Consider the following 21,250-nt stretch of genomic DNA (forward strand, 5'->3'; position numbering starts at 1 on the left):
GTCGCCTTTCTAGAATTATTCCACATCAGTTGCTATATCGAGAAGGACGTGGATATCCTCTTTAACTATTTTGTTTGGGAAAAGGAATAGTTTTTTGACTATAAGAACATTACTAGAGATAGCATACTTACATTAATAATACACTAGGATTTCAACAAAATGGTAAGTGTAAAATAAGTATAACTCATAGACCAGACCAGACCGGACCGGAGACGAGGAAATATGCGGGAAGGAAAAGTGTATGCAAATAGTTTTAGTGCATGAAAAAACGAAAAGACTAAAAGAGCGTTAGTCGATTTCATTTTTTTTTAAGTGTTTATCAGAATATTCAAATCATGAGCAAGTTCTTATTATGGTGAAAATTCCATTTAATTCTATTAATGATTTTACTTCTTACAATGGTAAAAATTCAATTAAAAGATTTTTCATTACGTTCCTACCTATCTGGTAGGAAAATGGTATTTACCTCGGATGAGCACGTATAAGCATCTGGGCTGGTTCGGATTATTATTACAAATTCGTGGTAATAATCGTTAAAGCCTGCCAACCCTCATTTTAGCTGAATGGTGGGTTTAAACCCTTAACCCCTTTCTCCAATGAATGTGGATGTTTGTGCCAATAAACTGGGAATCATATCTACCTAACCATTTTCCTTATGCTCATAGTAATAGGACGAGTAAATGGTAGAGCTTAATTTTTCATGGTGCGCATGTTAGCCCTTCAGAAGTGGGATATTACTTTTTCTGTAAATTACTTCTTACGCCATTGGCTGCCTGGAAGAGATGGCAATGTTGCAATAATCGACTAATTGTATTTATTTATATACTGTGTTCCATCTCATTTTATTCTTCTGTATTTTCTACACCATAGAATAAATAAAGTATATAGGTGCATTTACTCATTTTCATTGGAAAGGTGATGACTTTGATGTTGAGTTTTACCTTGAGCCCTTCTTTCAGACTTCCTACACGGATAAGGGTCAGAGACCCGAAGCAGGGCGGTTCCTAGCGTTTGATCACCTGACTTTCTGGGTTTCCAACGCAAAACAAGTAAGATTCAAGTAACTAGTATTGTATTTTGGTAACGTAAAAAAATATTACATACTAGTTTTTTGTTTGTCCTTACCAATGGTTATGATAACATTTACCCTAATAAAGTCACGATTACTATTACCCTCTTTCGTCGTGATTACCTTTGACAGCCGATTGGCGCAGTAGGCAGCCACCCTTTTTTCTGAGTGCAAGGCCCGTGGGTCCGATTCCCACAGCTGGAAAATATTTCTGTGATGAAGATGTTTGTTTTTCAGTGTCCGTGTGTTTATCGGTATTTTTTTAGTATTTATATATATTGTTCATAAAATTATTCTTTATTCATCTTAGTACCCATAACACAAGCTACGCTTACTTTTGGGCTAGATGGCGATATATTGTCGTAGTATATTGATTTATTTATTTCTACCTTTTTTAGTACGATCATACTTACCCTAATGTTTGTGAAAATGCTTACCTATGGTTATGTTTTCAGGCAGCCAGCTACTACATAACGCGGTTTGGTTTCCAACCGTTGGCATACCAAGGCTTGGAAACTGGATCCAGAAAAATTGCGTCGCATGCTGTTAGAATGAACAAGGTTGATTTTTTATAAGTGTTTTTATATTGCACTGCTTGAAAGACTGTAATTTTAGTACGGGACTATGCATTATGAGTTTTGAAGAAGTGGATAAGATTCCTTTTACATTTAACAAACCTTACGCTACGGCCTAACAATTAAAACAGTTGGAATACACAACTTTTTAAGGCAGATCCGACCTATTTTAGACAGATCATTTTCTCAATACATACAGTAGTTAGCTTTGTAATACTGGAATGTGTCTCTATGATTTTGATGTCAGTTACCCTTATGTTCATGATCACAGTTACCCTCATTGCTATGATCACAGTTACCCTAATGGTTATGTTTGCGTTTACCCTTATTTATATGAACAGATATTCAAAGGTTGAATGATTTGCAGATAATCTTCGTGTTCCAAGCTCAGTATGAACCGGAGGAGACAGATTTCGTGAACGAAGTAGCATACCATGGGGATTTCGTCAAGGATGTCGCTTTCCAAGTCGAAAACCTAGATTATATTCTTGAATACGCGAAGAAACAAGGTGCTGTAGTTATCAAGGATCTGTGGGAAGAGAGTGACGAGTTTGGTGTTGTTAGGATGGCTACATTAAAAACGGTAAGCGAGAAAAAATCCTTCGGTATCAGTTTCTATGTCTATAGGTATATTTACGTTGGTTATATCGAAATTAATTTATTCCAAGTGGTTGCAGCTTATAACAAAACTTGTTATTACTTATATTTAGATCTACCTTTAGTTATTACCTGTTTTGTATACCTAATAGCAATAAATAAATAAATTTATTAATATTAGCTGCATGGGCGTACCCAGCTTCTGGTCTAGGCGGCGGGCAAATGAGATTTTTTTGGGTCAAATCGTCCGCGGCTGTTTTGTGTATTTTTTAGAGGGTTTATTTATACTGATAATCGATACTGAAGCCAAAATAGTATTGTATTCTTTAATTTTTGTCTGTATGTCTGTATCTTGGCCGCCATAATTTTTTTAAGAGTGTTACATACATTTTCCATCAGCTGAATTCATTGTGGGCTTTTTCTTTGAGGCCAGGGCTCGTTGGGAGCATCTTCCTAAAAGCTTTAGTCTCACAATAGCAAAATAGGTTGTACCCAACTAGTCTAGACGAAATTTGACCTTTGACCTTTATTTTACTTGACTGGCTTGAAGTTGGCTCTGCGCGATGTTCACCAACCTACATTGTAGTAGAGTGGTGAGTTTAAGCTCTTAATCTCTCTTAAATCTCAGAATAAAGCATTATACCCGTCTGCCACCATTTGCCATTTATTACTAGTTTAACATAAATAGTTTTATGAGCTTATTTTAGAATAAATTATAATTGTTGTAGAATAACTTAAATATTATATAGGGTGTTCTTTCAACTTAAAGGTACCTATCACTTTAAGCTATTGGTTGTAGGCAAATTGTTCTTAGAATTCCATATCGAATTTTTTTGACCAAATTAATAGAAAAGAATGAGAATCGACTAAGGGAATATAACGGAGAACGGCCAGCACCCTCCGTGCTACTACTAGCTTCTACTGCGATGCCCTGCAGACCAGACAGGTTGGAGATCGATTATGGTCGTGTTGATTTTGGGCACACTTTCCTTTGGGAGAGGCCTTTAGCCCAGCAGTGGACTGTTATGGGCTACTGATGACGATGACTCAATGACTCTCTCGGACCCATTTTGAAGATTCGATCTACAAAATGGGTCCGAGAGAGTCATTGAGAGATAAATTTAAAGATAAGAAGTAAGAATAAACTTACGGTGCAATATACTAGTAACCTAGTATTATTTTTATGTAAACATAAAAATCATAATTCGTTTAAAGGAAATTGCATACAATTCTTCAATAAACTACCCATTGACATCTTGGAGATGTCTCTTAAAAAGTTCAAAGTTTGTTTTAAACGTGAGCTTATAGAAAATAGTATAAAGGACTACGTAATCGATAAAAGAGCTTGGGTGCGAATGATTACTCTAACCATCTCTTCTAATAATTTTAAATGACAATGTGAGATGGTGATAACAAGAAATCACACCCGGCTAAGTCTGTTGTGGGCTTCTTCTAAGACCAGGACGCGTTTGGAATACTCGTAGCTTTAGTTTTAAGTTTACGAATATGGTTATCGCCATCATCTCACTACAGTGTAATTCTCATGTAATGTACGCATCAAAACTGCCAACAATAGGCCTATTTGAATAAATATATTTCTGACTTTGACTTTTAACTTTGATAGTTTAATTTTACAGTACGGTGACAATACTCACACCCTAATAGACCGATCTAATTACAATGGAGCCTTCCTGCCAGGATGGCAGCTCTTGGGCGCCGATCCCATACACAAATTCCTGTAAGTTAACCATTCCACTTATTTGTTTTCTGCTTCTAATGCCCGAGAGAATAAGAAGAAGTCTTTATTGCACATACAAATAGAAAGCCAGGTTAACAAAAAAAGCGATAATACAAAACATGCACAAAGGCGGCCTTATCGCTTGAAGCTTAGATGATGCCTAGAGAAATAAAAACTGTTTCCTCAACTCTTAGAAGATGACTAAAGACGTTAGGCGCAATTTAAAGCTACTTGTGCGTAATGTTCAGGGAACGCGTAAACTGACACCTGACAGAAAAAAAAATTAATATTCCGCTCTTTTAAGAACCTTAAATTCATACGTGAAAAGAAAAATAGATAGCAATGACTATATTAATTATTTTATTTGTGTAATCTAGTTCAAGTAGGTATTGGTATGTATTTTTTTTAAATTATGGATCTGGCAGGGATCACTTCTAAGCGATACGGCCGCATTTTGTATACTGCTCCTGTCTGTGTTTTTTTTTTATTACTCTTCTGTATTTTTTGTGTGCAAATAAAGAGTATAAATAAATTAATAATCAATATGTTTTAAATACCTCGTGCTGGAACAATATAATTAAAAGAATCAAAATTAAACATGTGTGGTTTACTAGGCTCCATAAAATTGCTAATTCATTCAAGGGCAATTGTATATTATTTTAGAACAAATTACTTGAATGAAATCTTTGAGATGTCTCTCAATAAGTTCAAAGTTTATATGAAACGTAAGCTTACAGAAAACCCTAATTTAATGCTAAGGATTACTTAAACAAAAATAAAGCTTGGGTATGAATGACTTCAAATTCATAGCTTAATATTAATTTACTTTGAGATAGATTTGAGGTGATAATAAATAAATTACCCGGCTAAGTTTGTTGTGGGCTCTTCTTAGACTAGGGCGCGTTTGGAACTCACGTAGTTTTAGGTTAAAGTGTGCGAACGAAATTATCACCAATATGATATCCTCCAATTATGTATATTATGTATGTATAAAAGCTTCAATCCATTACCGCTCCAGTACATGGCACAGGTCTCCATAACTCAGAATAAGTGGGGTTTAGCCCGTAGTCCACCACTCTGGTCAAGTGCGGATTGATGGACTCCACACACCTTTGAGAACATTATGTAGAACTCTCAGGCATGCAGGTTTCCTCACGATGTTTTCCTTCACCGTTGAAGCAAGGGATATTTTGATAACCTAAAACGCACATAACCTAGAAATGTTGGAAGTGCGTGCGGGGATTCGAACTCGGCCCCACGAAAGTGAAGTCGAGCGTCTGCCCACTGCGCTATCACCGCTTCGAGTACGAGTATACTTACTAATAAATTTGTCTTCCAGGCCAAAAGTGGAGATCAATTTCATCGACCACGTCGTTGGTAACCAACCGGATAACGGCATGGAGACAGCGGCTTCTTGGTATGAACGATGCTTACAATTCCACAGGTAATGTTTGCTATTAATCAATAAGTCATCGTTTTTACTATATAATCTTCTTCTTAGGGTGACGTCTCCTTACGAAGGTTGGCAATCATTAGGACTTTGGACACCGCTGCTCTAAATAATGATTTGTTGCTCTTTCCATACCATTGTCGTAGTTTTTTGAGCCATGATATTCTTCTCCATAAAAGTACTATTATATAAAAGAATAACTTACTTATTGTAAAAGTTATCATGTCAAAAATAGAAACTGCTGAGTTTGATGCTTCTCGATAGAATCTGTCTTCTGAACCGATGGTAGAGTCACTACAAACAGATAGACTTAAAGTTTCAAAAATTAGCTTATTAGGCCTACTTGATTTTTTTTTTAAATAAGCTTTAAGGCTTCTTTTTTATTCTGCTTCTGTTTTTTGTTTCTATTTTTCTTTAATTGTACTTACTTAATGGTGTTCAAGTAAAGATGATAAATAGAGAAATAAATAAGACCAAATATTCCTTGGTTGCGAACCAAATTACGAGCGATATACCCTCTATAGGTAGTATTTCTATTTTTGAACTACATATTTACTTACTTCAATTTAATAACAAATAAACTACATATTTATTTACTTACTACGCTGGTCAACTGTGGATTGGATCGCACGCCCTTGAAAACATTGGAATGAAATGAAATAAAAATACACTTTATTGGACACTTAAAATAACGAATATAACACACAGCATGGGCGGGATTATAGGTAAAAACGGTCTCAACGAAAAGGAAAAAAAACTATATACTACAGGCTTGCACTTCATACATACACAAAAGCAATGCCTACACTAAAATTTAAATATAATTTGTTAAAGAGGAGGATTTTTGTTGTTTTATGCAATTTTCCTGCTCAATGCATACTCTGGTTAGGATAAGGTTAGGTAAATGTAACCAAAATAGGAATAGAAAATTATTATAATATAGAAAAATACACAGAAGCAAACAAACGTTGGCAAACAATGCTTTTTAAGAAGTCATTATAGAGAATTCCCAGTATTTTATTTTTTATTTATTATAATTAATAATTGATAGACAAAGCAGATAGACATGATGGTAAGTGGAAACCATCGCCTTTAAACATAGCAACACTTCCGAGGTCTTGCAAGGAATATATTTATAGCAAAAGATAATATATAAATTAATAGCAAAGTGTCGCCCTGTGTCCATGAACCTGCGGCGTAGTCGTTCGTCGTTTTGTTTATTTATTGTATTGAAAAGTGACGTTTGACAGCAGCGATTGCAAGATTTACGCCTGTCGCATTGCTGTCGCGAAATACGTAATCACCCTGACGAACACAGCATTGCTACAATGCTGCTTGGCGGCAGAAATAAGCATACCACCTTGCTTAGTACTTCCGCAGACGAGGTCTGTCACAAAAAGACTGACTGACTGACTGACTGACTGACTGAGACGCACACGCACACGCAACAGACATCTATCGCCTACAGTAATTTACTACACTATTAACTACCCACAAAATTGTAACCTATAGGTAGCATATACGTATTGTATTTAAGATACGTATTGAGTATTGAATTGTAGTTTTACCCCTTTATACTAAAGAGCCCATAGCAGATCAAGCGCTCTTTTAAAGAATTTCGCTTCCGGCACTGGCGCCAGATATCGAACTCTGTCCCCTCAGGAAGAAATGCCGAAGCCTTACCCACTAGGCTATCACTGCTTCCAAGTTTAGCGTGTACGTTACTCCTCAGATTCTGGTCAGTAGACGACAAACAAGTCTGCACTGAGTACTCCGCACTGCGCTCCATAGTGATGGCGAACTGGGAGGAAACTGTCAAGGTGCCCATCAACGAACCGGCGGAGGGCAAAAAGAAGAGTCAGATACAGGAATATGTGGAGTACCATGGCGGGGCGGGGGTCCAGCACATAGCTATCAACACTGAGGATATAATAACAGCAGTGAGTAATTGTCCCTTTTCATCTATTCGCTCGCCTAAAAGTTTCCCATACTTTTGCAAAATTTTATAGTCGGCCTATTAGTGCCCAAGGTGATTGTTTTTGCCGGGCCCTTATGAATCATTCAATAGGAACAAAATGGTTGCCTGGAAGAAATCACTAAAAGTGATAAGGCCTTTGTTACACAAATTTAATTGACTTGTAACTTTGTTCTCTTTTATTTATTTTTTCTTGTGTGCAATAAAGTATTTTTGATTGATTGATTGATTGTTATTTAATTCATATAACTCAAAACTCATTGTTTATAATTAGAGGAATGGAATATTTATGGTTTTTGTATTAATTAATATAAATAATAAGTAAGTTTAATCGAACATTTTCTTCTAACCGTATCTACTTAATATTTTACGAATTTTATCTCTAAAAGTCTACCTAGTCTCAATAATCTCGAGTACGAAGCCAAAGTATAATAAATTATTAAACGAACTTACCTGTAAGTGAAGTTCTATCATAATTATACGAAGGCTTCGTACGAAGAGATAACCCTCCCATCCTCACGCTACGCGTTTACCCTTAATCGTAAAATATGTGGCAAATTATTAAATAAACTCTAAACTAATTGAGTCAGGATGACGGGCGTAAAAAAAAATTATAAATCTCAATAAATTGAACAGTATCCACTATGCATGCGTTTTGGTAGCGTCATCTAGGGACCAGAGACGGCGTTCTTTCGACGCCATACATATCATAGTTATCTTTTACGCGAAAGAATAGATGAATAATACAGGTCCATTGTAGTTATGGTTTTCTAACTAAATTAAAAATTTATGTTAACATATACAAAGTTAAAACTAACAACATTTTTAAAAGACTTTTTTTAATTTGATTGGTGTAATATTAAATACATAGATACTCTACTTATTACTACTCTGTACCTAATGTAAAATCCGCACCACACCACTACTCTATCGTGCGATCGCTAGTGTCGAATCACATGTATTTGGTTTGACAGTGTAATGTCACTATACAGAAGTAACATGATTTATTAATTTTTTGTATGAAATAAATTAATACTGAATTTTGAAAAGTTTTAGAACAAAAGTTGTTAGTCTTAATGATAGAAACTATAAGACCGAGAACTTTCTGGTACTTTTTATTGAACAGCATTCCCAAGGATGGTTGACGTCTCGACAAAGTCTTGACTTCATGATAGCAGAAAACATATCGTCGTCAAGTGCCAACCCCACATATCTTGGGATATAAGTTAAGAAGTTTGTCAGTTTGTCTCCTTCTAATATCATAACCATCATCCGCACATCCCACTGCTGGGTACAGGCCTCGCGTTTCATAGTAGAGACGGTTTCACAGCGTAGACCCACCACGCTGCTCCAATTCGGGGTGGTGGGTTTTAACAACTATTATCACAAACAAGTGATAATATACGGGTCCGATTGCTTAACGGGACGAGTTAGGCAACGTCAATTTTCTTATATATCAACTGACTAATAAGCAATACCTCATAAATCTTGGTCCGATCAGGTTAAAAAACCCAGGACCTCGTGATCCGTAGTTGAACTTCCTAACCACAAGGCCAACTAGCAGTTACTAATTTATATAAATAAATAAATATACAAAGACAATACAATCATCGCCATCTTACCCTATCATTTAGCGTACTAAGACAACTGTATATTTTTTTATGAATAATATACATAAATAATTATAATATACAGATACCCCAAAACTGAAAAAAGTTTGATGTTTATCACACAAACATTTTCTAGTTGTGGGAATCGAACCCACGGCCTTGGATTTAGAAAGCAGGGACCCTGCCCACTGCGCCAATCGGCTTTAGTCGTCGTATAAGAACAACTTTTTCAATAGATTTCTTACCATACTGCTGATCACTATATATCAGTTTTCATTAGACCACAATAAGTAGGTTAGCTATGGACCGAGGGTTCCCAGATCAAAAAATCTAAATTCCGGAGAAAATGCCGGAGACTTGATGAGATTTCCTGACTTTCTTATAAATGTAATATTAATGTTGATAAACATCGTGTTTATGAATAAACGAAGCAAATTTTCAAATTTTTCCTGCGCGTGCGGACTTTATGACTGTGAACGAGACCGGGGGGAAGGGGTGAGGTGAGGGGAAGCGCCTCTACTCTCCATCCGCCCGCGCTCGTTATAACATGTCCACTGACATGTTATAACGAGCGCGGAACTGACATGTTACATGTAGATATTCCGGACGGTTTAGACTTTCCCCCCGCATTCCGGACAAAGACCTGTATTACCGGACATGTCCGGACAATTCCGGACGTATGGCAACCCTATAAGGACCTAAATATAAGAAAGACGTTTGCTATGGAATTCCCACTGACTAAATAACTCAGTACTACATTTCCCCAGATTGAGAATCTCCGCGCCCGAGGTGTAGAATTCCTGACAATACCGTCGAAATATTACAAGATCATCAGAGAGAAATTGCAACTCAGCAAAGTGCGTGTCGCTGAGAGCATAGACACGCTAGAGCGGCTCAATATCCTCATAGACTACGACGAAGATGGCTACCTATTGCAGATATTCACCAAGAACACTCAAGACAGACCTACACTGTTCTTGGAGGTTATACAGAGACGAAATCACAATGTAAGTACAAAGTGCCAATCGTGAGATTTTCCACTCACGTTTACTTTTTCAATCGCGTAAAAGTAACTACGATTTATATGGTTTAAGCGGTGGAAACCCCTCCTCATTGTGGAAGGAGTGCCGTGCTACTAATTTTTCCTTTCTTGGAGACCTTGTCCGATCCGTGGCACGCACCACTGACTTTTCGGAGCATTTTGAAGGAAAACATCGTTAGGAAACCTGCATGCCCGAGAGTTCCGACGTGTGTTGTTTACCAATTCGCATGATAATGATATGGAATCGCCATCTATTGACAGTACAGTTTCCCAGCGTTACTAGATGGCGTTGCTTCAATACCAATAAATCGACGTTCAGATCAGAATACAGTTGGCACCACCCCTTCCTTTACACGCGGGTATCGTACAAGGGATTATAACGGTTACTGCAATCTTCTGTTGGAAGAGGCTATTAGCCAATCAGTGAATTGTTATAGGCTACTGATTGATAAAATTCGGTCCTGTACTACTTTGAGCTAAACTAAATATGATAATTCAGTGTCTATATGTAATGTTGTAAGTTTATTATATATATATACATTTATGTATATAGGTATATATGTAAATATATATGTATATGCACCACCTACCTCTCATCCTGAGGTGTTTTACGCCATTGGTTCCCTCGAAGAGATCGCTATGTAGCGATAAGGTCGCCAAAATGTATGCTTTTCATTTAATTTTTATTTACCATTCTTGTATGTTTTATTGTACACTACATAGGTGTACAATAAAAGTGTATTCATTCGTGCATTCATTCATAGTGTTATCCTTTACCTTTGTGAAAACAACACTATTGTTAAAATTACCAATTTAATTAACAGATTTTTTTCGCTCTTTCGTTCTTCTTACTCTATACAAGAAACACATATCATCATAATTTTCAATTAAACTGATTAACGTCCACTACTTCGGAGTTCCAAAATCCATGGTCCCGGGCCGCTTGTTTCCAGCGGCTACCATGTACCACCCAGCAACTAGTTTGATGTCGTCTGTCGTTTCGTTTACCTGTGCGAGGTCGCCATTCCAGCACCTTTGGACACCAACGTCCATCGGTTCTGGCTATGTGCCCCGCCCATTGCCTCCTCAGCTTTGCGACTCGCTGAGCTATGTCGGTAACTCTAGTTCTTGTACGGATCTCATTTCTCATTTGAGAGAAAGATATACCAATGTACCTACTTTCAGAATAATCATGTAATAACATGTGTTTTCGTAATTATTTCCAGGGTTTCGGAGCTGGAAACTTCAAGACTCTTTTCGAATCGATCGAATTGGAGCAAGACAGGCGCGGAAACTTATAAGAAACTAGTGTTATTTTAATTTTCGAATATTTCGACTAAAAAACGTCTATCTATTTTTAGAATGTAGAATGGTAGGAATTTTGTACGAAGGAGTGGTACACTAAGAACGTAGTTGGACTACGCACTGCATAAGTGTAGTTTAATGCAGAGTAAATAAATAAAAACCATTTTATTAGAGTATATTGTTTTATTGGATTAACGAAAGTCAACGTCATAAATACAATTCGTCATGTAACATTGATTAGATCTTGAAAACGAGAGAAATATTTACATTACTATTCATTATTGATTTGGGAGTACGGTATATCGAGACTGGTATGAGATTTATATATTCAATCGAATATTTATTTTCGAATTAGGTACGCAACTAATATTTTTATTAAATTAAAGATAAGGCGAGATGAAGACCCAGTCTAAGATAATAAATATATGGCGATAATACAGACATCGCTTCCTAGCCTTAAAGTAAGCGGAACTTGAGAGAACAGTTAAATAATTTATTAGTAATATACATAAATACCTATGATATACAGATAAACGCCCAGACACTGAAAAACATTCATTTTCATCACACAAACATTTTCCATTTGTTTGAATCGAAGCCTTGGACTCAGAAAGTAGTTTCACTGCTCACTGAGCCAATCGGCCGTCATAAAAGGTAAACGGCTGACCTACCCATATCCTTTACTAGATTTCAAGCAGTTTCGTACCAGAACGAATAACAGCTTGGCGGCACGTTGCTGTCGTATGCTGGTAACCATGGCCGAAGCCTCAAACCTTTTTTTTATTCTACTACCATAACGACCCCAACTGTAATTTCATCTGCTGCTGATATACCTATCTGCAGTCGCAATATAACAGCTGTACCATATCCCGAAACAGTTGTGCACACCATCGTGCCGGAACGCTAATTAGCTTTGCGGCACGGTGTTTTCGAAGCGTGGTAACTAACCACATCTAAAGCCGGGCATAGAAAATTTGGAAATATTTTAATTTCCAAAATGTAGAAATGTACCGGTAATCGAATCAGAGGTTTTTACTTATAAGACCACAAAATTCATATAGCACTTGTTCAATAATCTACCTCCTCAATACATGCACTACGTTTTATGAATTCATATGAAGCAGTATGACAAAAACATCTTTCCGCGATTCCAGTCTCGATATATACCATAACTCATTGGGATGTACCTGAGTACAATACAACATAAAACGAAAAATTTTAAAACTATAGAATAGCCATTTTAATATGCCACTTTTGACAGGTAACGATTTCGAACAATACTTATATTCATCATTCTCATCATTTTATCAAACCATTAACGGCCCAAGGGCACGAGGTCTCATCTCACAATGAGAAGGCGGTTAAGTCCGTCCACCGCGCTGGCCCAGTGCGGATTGGTGGGCTCCACACACCTTCCGAGAACATTATGGAGAACTCTCAGGTAAGCAGGTTTCCTCACGACTCCCGTTGAAGCAAGTGATATTTTATTTGCTTAAAACGCAAATAACTTAGAAAAGTTAGAGGTGCTGGGATTCGAACTCGCTCCCCCGAAAGTGAAGTCGACTGATCTATCACCGCTAGTACACTAGTCTCACTGCAAGAGTTATATTATACAGGGTTATAATAAAAAAAAAAACAAATAGCTCTCGGCCTTGTAGTTTCTATCACTTAAAGTAACAACTTCCTTTCTACGAATTTTCAAAATTTTGTATCAATTTTCATTTCCATACAAAAAAAAAATATATATTTTATGTTAAGTCATTAAAGTGAAATTACAACACATATCCTTGTTGCGAAAACGCTGCAAGCACGCACGATAGAGTCGTGGTTCGCGCACTGTTGCCGATGTTAAATTACAGAGAAGTACCATATACAGCATCTATGCAAAATATTAGATATTTCACAAATTATCGAATTAGAAAAAGTCTTAGAACAAAACTTGTTAAGTTTTGATGTGAACAATTACATTCCGAGAGCTTTTTGGTACTTTTTTTAAACCCTGTATAAATTACTTTTCACCACTGTTCTACCTATTAACAGAAGTTTTTGGTAATAATAAGGGCGATTTTTCAAACGTTAAATTGAGTCCATGAATAAACTTGTTACACCTTGTAGATCAACAATTGTTCTATAATAAAACGGATGAAATTTTATTCCACTACAAGTTAGCCTAGGACTGAAAACTCACGGTGGTAAGTAATGATGCACTCTGAGATGGTAGCGGACTAACCTATTGTATATAATAGAGTATCACAGTTATATTGAACCTATACCCCAAATTGGTTTCTACGCGACATCGAACCGGTACGCTAAATCGCTAAGGGGCTCGATTTGTCGGTACCGCTGAGTGGTAACTAGCCAAGGCCGAAGCCCACCAGAGGAAATTCTGAAACTATCAATTCCCAAATTGCATCTGCCGTGATTCGAACCCGGGAGCTCCAACTTAAAACAGCTCTCACCACTGCGCCAATGAGGGGTTTATAAAAGAGTCCGGTGGAAAAATCAGAAGTGACATATTAAAATGGCAGCACATTTATAATTGACAAGCCGAAGGGTTTCGGAAAAAAAAACACTAAAGATTTTGAAAAAATATCAAAGTTCGAAAATAAATAATAGTATATAAAAATTTACAATTTAATTTTATACGTTTCATTAAGACCCTTGTTAAAAATATACTTTTGCACGTTTTAGCATTGTTACAGTCATCCACGACCCCCTTTCTTTACCTTACATAAAAAATGCACGCATCTGTAAAGCTGAACGCTCACTTAATAGAATAATAATAATAATTACAGTTCTAAAAACACCCTTTGCTGCTGCTAAATGGATGCTAATTGTGTTGTACACAAAGACGAACTAAATTTACATATGTAGCAGTATTTTTCGCAATGTTTTCCTAAAAAGAAAATTTATTAACCTGAGTAATTAATTTAGTTAGCAGATCTACGGACAGCGGAATTGGCACCAATATGAACGTTAAAGTAAAAACTAAACTCAATTGGATCGAATTTTTATTTAATTCATCGAGCTGATGATTGCAAATTTAATGATTCCATTTCATTCATTAGATTAACACGGGTCAAAGCAATAGAAGATTGAAAAAAAAAAATCCGCCTAATATTTTCAACAAATTGGCGCTAATTTGGTAGTACCGAAATCCTAACTTAAGGTATTCTCAAATCATCACTATCAAACAGGAAATAATGGAAAATTAGTGATGTAAGTCCCTTTCAAAATAACCGATGTTTGTTTAGAATTTGTGTACAAATGCATTAAATAGCACCATTTTACGATTATGTATGACGAATAATATACATAAATGTGACGGTCAAACGTACGTCTGCGGTGGCTCATAAATGCATACGGCCAATTAAAAGACGCGTCGGATAAAGCAGGTCTTGTGCTACCGTAGACGTAGGGAAGACATTCGCTTCTAAAAAAATCTTAGTTGTACAGCATATTCAGACGTGTTAAGTAAGCGTCCACCTTTATGTCATACAAATTACACTATATTTATTTATTACGTAAAATGCAATCATTCCCATTATTAATATTAAATACGGTCTGAACGTAAAAATTATAAAGACAGCACCAAATGTATAATCACAAAAAAAAAAACAGAAACAATATTATATTTTATTATAATGTGCAAAAATGCATGAATACAACACGAATATTTTATCTAAATAAAAAATCACTTATTTATTTTTTATCTATATTAGATAATTGTTATATTTAATATTTTATCTATACTAGCTTAATTTGGGACATTAGAAAAACTGTAACTGGCAGGTACCCACATACAAAAATCTGCTTAGATGGTCAAAATCAGGGTTTGGATACACATTAGGGTGTTTGAAAGATTCTTTTATATTGTCTCAAATGAAACATGATGCTATTTTAAAGCTCACAAATTTATGTATAAGGAATATTCTAAAAATGTTTGAAGTGCCTTCCAAGAATCCGCAGGATCCTTTGTAGTCACTCGCGACTATAATCTTTATGTAATACCACATTGAAGTCTTGTGACGTCACAGGACTGTAAATAGCGACAACCAATCAATAATGCGGCTTATATATAGCAATTAGGATACATCAAAAATCTTATATTTTGTTTGATGAAATAAAATGACATAGAAAAATTATTATCTTTAGGGATAACACTATGCAATCGATGTTTTAAATACAGTCAAATACCCTTTTGAATTCTTAATATGATGCTGCGATCTGAACTCTTTATTGTAAGGTAAAGACAACTGTTGGTATTAAACTGCGCCAACTAAGAAATGTCGCCTGTGTTAGTGATTTATCGTCGATGATTCAGTTAATTAAATAAATACATTAGTAAGACGTTATGCTCATTTTGATTATAAATCAACGAGTATAGTCACTATTATGCAGCGTTATTTCATAGTCATATGTAGATTTTTAATGTCCCATAATTAAACTGTTTGTATTGAAATACTTGAAAATTGTCGCTAATTTGTGTAACCTAACAACCGATCTATATAACTAACGGGGACAGGTGTTTTAGTTTGTTTATTGGAAAACGTGAATAGTAAATTTGGTCCACATAAATAAACTAAGCTAACAAAAATTTTAGATTTTTGTTTAGTAAAAAATCCAACTAGCATTTATCATAAATGCACACGAAAAATAAAACTTGTTACTTAAATCAATTGCGACATAAATAAATAAAAAAAGTTACAAGCAAGTTTTGGTTCTTTTTCTTCTACGATTTCTTGCCACATTAATAAACAAAACTTTTGTAAATATTTTCATATTTGTATGACAAAAATGTGCATATAGTTCAGAAAAAATACATAAATATTCAGCATCTTATGTTTTTATCTGCAAACTAGAAAATATTCAACTAATTAACTTGAAGTTGTTACATAACATATATTACCAATAATGTAAGAGGTTTAAATTAAAAAAAAATTGCTTGTTATTTTCATTCAACTTTATCAGTAAAATAATTTAACAACCTGTCCCCGAGTTAACATATTGCCTGCCTATAGTAATAATAAGTTCTACGTCTAAGTTGTATTGCTACCTTTAGGGTCAAGGTCTTCCTTGGTGTCGGATCCTTCTTTAGAGTCGGGATCCTCAACGTCGCCTGGCTCAACAATCTCAAAGTCACGGTCTGTGGATGACCGTTGACTGTTTTCTGATTCCGATTCTGACAGCTTATCCGTACTTGGGACAAGCTCTGGCGTGTCATCCCTGATACAAGTGAAATATAACATAATATGATTTTATGCAAAAAAAACATTTCATACGATGATATGATATTATGCAAAAAAAAAACAATTCATACGATGATCGCCTGTAGTCATTTGGATAAAACATATTACGTCTCATTTGTCATGCAACGATAATAATAGGCAAATACTTAAAATTAACAATAATCACACCATCATCATAGGGTCTCCTCCCACAGTGAGTACGGGTTAAAGCTGTAGTCCACCACACTGATATATCCTATCCTAAATACAGTTATAACTAGTTAGGAGTCAGATACTCACCCACACCATGGCCAAATTAGGACTTTTTACCTAAATCTATTCAAATATTTGTGGGTCTTAGTAAAACCTTGTTTTGATACATACATATATATAAATAAATAAAAAATAAATGAGAACATTATGGGGAACTCTCAGGCATGTAGGTTTCCTGACGATGATTGTCTGCATTTCTTATGTGATAAATTTTGACAGAATGTTGGTAATAAAAAAATCAGAAGTGCAGAATTCGCGACCCTAAAACGAGTGTCGTTAGATCCATTTTACTTCGACGATACACAGTCTAATACTCTTAAACGACGCGTCGTATCGTCGTATCTTTGGTCCGTTAACTATTAAAAAAAAAGACTGGCCATGTTTATAACTTACTTAGTATCGACGGTATCGTCCTGCGGAACTTTCGTTTCCACAGTAGTGTCTTGCGCCGGCTCCGTTTGCACAAGAGGTGTCTTTTCATCCTCGTCATCAGAATGTTTTTCTTTCTTGCGTTTCTTCTTACTTTTCGAAGCTTTGTCGCTTTCAGAGCCCGGGCCGCGGTATTCGTACTAGAAATTAACGGAAAAAAATTGAGAAAGCTTGACGACCTCCATGGCGCAGTGGTTGTACAACAAGTGATATACGGAAGTCCCAGGATCGACTCCCAAAACAATAAGGCTTCACCGATACAAAAAAAAAACATGTTGACGGCCGCCAGAAATTGAAAACTATGTAGTACAAACTACGATGTATTACTGTATAGAATGAGTAACAGAATTACGAAATAATGTTTAAAGGTGAATAAGTATATTTCATAAGAAATAATCTGTAAAAATAAACGAATCTGTTCCATACAAACGAATTTAAAACATTTACTTAAGATAATCCTTTTAAAGATGAAAGACCAACACATGCATAGTACCTACTACCTATGCGACGCGTAACTTATAAAGTGACAGGAGTCGAAGAATTTTGCATGTGATGTTTTGGCTGAATCTGGTTATATTTCAGTAAAAAAGCGCCAGTTGTTTACTCAAAAACTATTAGGTTTTTGGTTGCACAGATAACTCTCAGAGACAGTACATAATGTACTTCTAAAGCCTTAGAAGTAGTATTTCGGTTTTCATTTACACGTTGCATGTTGCACAAATGTTCTAGCGCAAACCTCACTTAAGCATTTCGAATGATGGTGACGCGGAAACAATTTATTCTAGCTATACTAAAAAACTAAATAAATATTAAAATATTTTAAACCCTTTGTCCTAAGTGTCTACAAGAACAATACTTCCTTTTACAATCCCATCGTTCGCATGTGCCGCCTTTATAATGATTTAGTATCAAGTAATCATAATATTGTCATTTTTAACAAAAGGATAATATTTAAAAAAAAAAAAACAAATTATTAAGCACTATTCTTAATCTTTAGGGAAATAATATATATATTATTTTTTAAGTGTTTCTTTTTTGTTTCAACTTTAATTTTATCCTTACTTTTTGTTTAATTTAATTCCAAGTTGTGTACACATACTTTGGGTTGTAGCTTAGAATAAAACTTGTGATTACATATTTAGATCTACTTTTAGTTATTACATATTTTTTGTACCTAATAACAATAAACAATAAGAAACAAAGTTGACTCGCTCGTTTCACTTTTTGCGAGTTAGATCACAAACATGCATTAGTCGTGTAACAACGTACCTTATACAAGGGCAAGAAGGACGCAAAGAACCCGACATCCTCTGTCAGATTGGGGAACAGCCACAGGTGATGTCTGGACAGAGTAAGAACCCAGACAATGCAAAACACCACCACTCTAAGCACCGCCAACACTATGATCAACACGAGGAATGCCGCCGCAGCCACACTTAGATAATAAACGCCTTTTCTGTAACAAGGTTAAATAGTTCTATTGGACTGAAAAATAATATTATCATCATCATATCAACCCATTACCGGCCCACTACAGGGCACGAGTCTCCTCCCACAATCAGAAGGGGTTAACGCCACCACGCTGGCCCAGTGCGGATTGGTGGACTTCACACACTTTTGAAAACATTAACAAAACATCAGGACGTTTTCCTTCACCGTTGAAACAAGTGATATTTTAATTGCTAAAACGCACATAACTTAGAGGTTCGTGACGGGAATTGAACTCGCCCCCTCGAAAGTGAAGTCGCAGTCCTACCCACTGGGCTATCGCCGTTTATTAAAATATCATAAGCTTTTTTATTTTAATGAATTTTTTTGCTTTAGGCAACTAGGCCTATAAAGTTTTTGAAAATTCCTATTATAGTGTAAAGGACTACGTAATCGGTAAAAAAAGCTTGGATGTGAATAATTGCTCTAACCAGCTTGCTCTACTAATAATTTTAAATGACAATGTGAGATGGTGATGAAAAAAAAAACACCCGGCTAAGTTTGTTGTGGGCTTCTTCTTAGACCAGAACCCGTTTGGAACCCTCAACTAGCTTTTGTTGAAAGTGAAAATGCCCCGCCCACAGCTTACCATAACTTATTCAATCACATTGAAGATAAACATGCATAATTATCTCTTGAAAACTAGATTTTTATTTAAAAAAAAGTGGTGTTAACTACACTGAGTTATAGTGCCAAATGCTTTTCTATTCTTTATACCTTCCCTCGGCAAGGAAAGCAGAAAAAAATTACCGTGCCGGCAAGTATAACTTATATTAGTCACAAATGTTTGTGAAACAGTTCATATGGCAAATGTTAACACATACCTCACAGTAGCCGGCCAAAGTGGGAACATACACACGCCAATAGTGCCAAATACCACCAACGCACCGCACAGCCAATAGTACCAAGGCATTGGGTCATAGATCCACACATATGCATCAAGACTGTCCAAGAAAAGTTGTTCCATGTGCATCTCTAGTCGGATCTTGCGTTTCTTCTTCTCTTTCTCCTTCTCCTTTTCTTTATCTTTGCCATCTTTTGTGTCCTGAAAACCATATAAATAAATTCATCATCATCCATACCCATTAACGGCCTCGATGAGAGATAGCTCTTAAAGGTTCTATAAAACTTAGAAAAGTTTATATGGAACTACCCTCAAGACATATTGATTCAAAAATGGAACGTTTTCCTTAAAATTCGTGAAGCATAAAAACCTTTTATTGCGTCCCAACAAGTTACTACAGAATATAATAGAATAGAAATATAATAGATCAAAAACGATTTTTCTATTTCGAGCATAGTAATCTCTTACTGAGGGTACAGATTACAGATCTCATCGGCACTGACCTCTTTTATAAAGGAGAGGGTCATAAAACTTCGGATAATTTATATGGAACTACCCTCAAGACACATTGATTCAAAAATGGAACGTATTTGTTAAAATTCGTGAAGGGTAGAAACCTCTTATTGACAAACCAGTGGATTCGACACTCGAAAACGACGTTTTTATTTTTTATTGATTAGAATGATAAAGCTATGAATATTACAAGAACAATATATACCTTGCTTTCACAAGCGCTAGTTTTCCCCTCGTCGTCTCCACTCTTGCCTGATTTCTCCGCATCCTTCTTCTTTGACTTCCCCTTTAACTCCTGTTCGGTTACTGGAACCTGGGAGCAGATCAAAAAATAAAGTAATGTGTTTTCACTGTCCCTGAAATAGTATACATATAACTGCATATCAGAGTTTATATGTTCCCATAATTTGCCCACTATAGCATAGTGGTTAGTACTTCGGCTTCCTTTTCGGGAGAAACGGGATCGGGAGAGACTGGCACAAACCTCCAAGTTTTCGGTGTTACGCGTGTTTTATATTAAACGGTGAAGGCTAACATCGTCTGCATGCCAGAGATTCCTCAATAATGTTCTCAAAGGCGTTTGGAGTCCACAAATGCGCACTGGGTCAGCGTGTTGGACTATGGCCTAAACCTTTCTCACTGTTGCGGGAACCCGTGCCGTGCATTGGCCGGTAATGGATTACAATTATACTCTAATAAAATTTGTAATGTATTGGGTTTTTCTGTTGAAGGATTCTTCTTAGTATCAGCCCAGAAGTAGGAGATTATGGGGGGTTGCAACTCCCGTGCTTCGAAGATCACTTCAACCTATTGGTCCCGGTGATTATCACTAACCTGTGATGATCATCATCATCATCATATCAACCCATTACCGGCCCACAAGGCACGGTTGTCCTGCCACAATGAGAAGGGGTTAAGGCCGTCCACCACGCTGGCCCAGTGCGGGTTGGTGGACCCGTGGTGGATTATTATGTGGGTAACTTGTGATAATAGCCGTTAAAGCCCAGCAAGCTTATTGGAGCAGCGTGGTGGGTCTATGTTCTAAAACCCTATATCCTATGAGATGAAGCCTGTAACAGGCATGGAATGACTTTACACGTATACAACGTGTAAC

The 21,250-nt window shown here is 36.2% G+C and overlaps 2 protein-coding genes across 2 annotated transcripts in view; one reads left to right on the plus strand and one right to left on the minus strand.

Moving 5' to 3' along the window:
* Positions 1-11,534, plus strand: LOC120628954 (4-hydroxyphenylpyruvate dioxygenase-like). Its single transcript, XM_039897648.1, has 9 exons — positions 1-162; positions 960-1,049; positions 1,525-1,629; positions 2,012-2,227; positions 3,879-3,979; positions 5,319-5,423; positions 7,162-7,369; positions 9,782-10,021; positions 11,283-11,534. Exons 1-9 carry the CDS (start codon positions 160-162, stop codon positions 11,355-11,357), a joined length of 1,143 nt encoding a protein of 380 aa, XP_039753582.1. The 5' UTR covers positions 1-159; the 3' UTR covers positions 11,358-11,534.
* Positions 11,530-21,250, minus strand: part of LOC120628953 (translocation protein SEC62) — an 18,601-nt gene continuing 8,880 nt past the window's right edge. The window contains exons 4-8 of the mRNA XM_039897647.1: positions 20,342-20,449; positions 19,604-19,824; positions 18,561-18,747; positions 17,256-17,431; positions 11,530-16,587 (exon numbers count right to left, since the gene is read on the minus strand). Of these exons, the coding sequence (XP_039753581.1) occupies positions 16,401-16,587; positions 17,256-17,431; positions 18,561-18,747; positions 19,604-19,824; positions 20,342-20,449 (879 nt within the window). The 3' untranslated portion in view covers positions 11,530-16,400. The remainder of the gene's footprint in view (positions 16,588-17,255; positions 17,432-18,560; positions 18,748-19,603; positions 19,825-20,341; positions 20,450-21,250) is intronic.

This window comes from Pararge aegeria, chromosome 13, assembly GCF_905163445.1.
Source record: "Pararge aegeria chromosome 13, ilParAegt1.1, whole genome shotgun sequence".
Taxonomy (NCBI): Eukaryota; Metazoa; Arthropoda; class Insecta; order Lepidoptera; family Nymphalidae; genus Pararge; species Pararge aegeria.